Source organism: Asparagus officinalis, chromosome 6 (assembly GCF_001876935.1).
Source record: "Asparagus officinalis chromosome 6, Aspof.V1, whole genome shotgun sequence".
NCBI classification, from domain to species: domain Eukaryota; kingdom Viridiplantae; phylum Streptophyta; class Magnoliopsida; order Asparagales; family Asparagaceae; genus Asparagus; species Asparagus officinalis.
The window spans coordinates 75,547,101-75,548,929 of record NC_033799.1 but is presented as its reverse complement, the minus strand read 5'-3'; the positions used below and the strand labels follow the sequence as shown (position 1 = coordinate 75,548,929).

Genomic DNA, 1,829 nt, shown 5'->3' with positions numbered 1-1,829 from the left:
CACCTCAGCCAGTGTGTTGGTACGGCTACAATAACTCCAACAGCAACAATAAATGCGTTATGATGGGGTTTTGGGAGGGAGTCAATGGCCATGGGTACTCCCATACTGTGTTTTCTTGTCTCCCTCCCCTTGGTGACATGATGAGGCCTTGTTGCTCTTTTTCTTCTTTGAAAGGGTGCGGGCAGGAGGGGGTGGGATAAGAGGGGTGTGCCTCGCGGTACCCGGATAAGGGGATGCGCCTCACCGGATCCCTGCTGATTTGCCGTAACTGTAATTGCAATGCAAACGTTAGCTGTAGGATAGTTTCAAATCATACCCTTTTTAGTTTCACCTGCAATTACCTGGCTCGGTTTCAAAACTTCACGCTATGTGGCACAATTACTATTTGCAAGTGTTTGTTTTGGGGTATATATTGCTTCTTTTGACATGTTGGAAGTTGGTTATGATCCAAGCTAGAATTTAAACCTAGCTAGTTTGGAATTGAAGAAGGCTGCAACTGCAATTTACGTCTGTATTTATTAACTTTGACGAAACAAACGATAATGCATCACCTCGGAATCGATCGCATGCAAGCGGTCGGTTCTGACCACTCATTTGGGGGAAATTTATAAATTTACCCCTCTACTATTTGGGGTGAAGGGTCAGAACCAACCGCTCGCATGCAGTCAGTGCTGATAGGAACAATACTCGAAACAAACAACTGCACCTCTCCAAAGTGTCCCAAATGCATGCAACTTCCATCACAATCCCTCTAATTGCAACAAAGAATGGTCCCTTAGTATATAGCAACTACTAATATCAAGGCATGATCTTAGAATTCAATGTGTGATTTCGCACGTTTCAACATGAGAAAAGAAAGAAATGAGAAAAGAAAATGCAAAGTAGAAGAAAAGTGAATTGGGCCGGGGCCATTGCTACTCTGAGGGCTCATAATGGGCCCCAACGGTCAGGATCAATCAAGCACGCTGTTTCTCGACTTTGCGTGCAAACCACACCTCACATCCCCCACTTTTGGTATTTAGAAAAACAAAGAATTTAGTATGAACATATAATCAATTATGGGGAATACCTGATTAGGGTTTGTTGGAGTAAAAATACATAATTTATTATTAGTGCGCGCCCCGTACAAAATACGCCCTCCTATTTTTTTAGCACTGTATTTTGAACTTGTCTCACTCTAAGTTTTAATACATTTTATTTAATTATTGTATGCTTAAAATTAGAAATCATATCTACTCTTCTATACTTAAAGAATGATCCAAGTTTTAATACATTTGACTTAGAAATCATATCTACTCATCTATACTTAAAGAATCACTAGTAGAAAAACTAGCAATCTAGACGGAACAAACTAGACGGAATTTTTTTTCCGTCTAGTTTGGGTCAAACTAGACGGAATTAATTCCGTCTAGTTTGTTCCGTCTAGGTTGAAACAAACTAGACGGAAATTTCCGTCTAGTTTATTAATCTAGACGGAAATATCAACCTAGACGGAAATTCCGTCTAGGTTGCCTCAACCTAGACGGAACTTTCCGTCTAGGTTAAAGGTCAACCTAGACGGAATTTCCGTCTAGGTTGACTAGTTAACCTAGACGGAAATTCCGTCTAGGTTAAGGCAACCTAGACGGAATTTCCGTCTAGGTTGCCTAGGGCAAATTAAACCCACTTCAGCCGCCCCCCCCCCCAAAGGTCAACCTAGACGGAATTTCCGTCTAGGTTGACTAGTTAACCTAGACGGAAATTCCGTCTAGGTTAAGGCAACCTAGACGGAATTTCCGTCTAGGTTGCCTAGGGCAAATTAAACCCACTTCAGCCGCCCCCCCCCCCAA

The 1,829-nt window shown here is 42.0% G+C and overlaps 1 protein-coding gene across 1 annotated transcript in view; it reads left to right on the top strand.

The window, feature by feature from the left end:
* Positions 63-1,829, top strand: part of LOC109846341 — a 4,369-nt gene continuing 2,602 nt past the window's right edge. The window contains exon 1 of the mRNA XM_020415565.1: positions 63-94. Within this exon, the coding sequence (XP_020271154.1) occupies positions 63-94 (32 nt within the window). The remainder of the gene's footprint in view (positions 95-1,829) is intronic.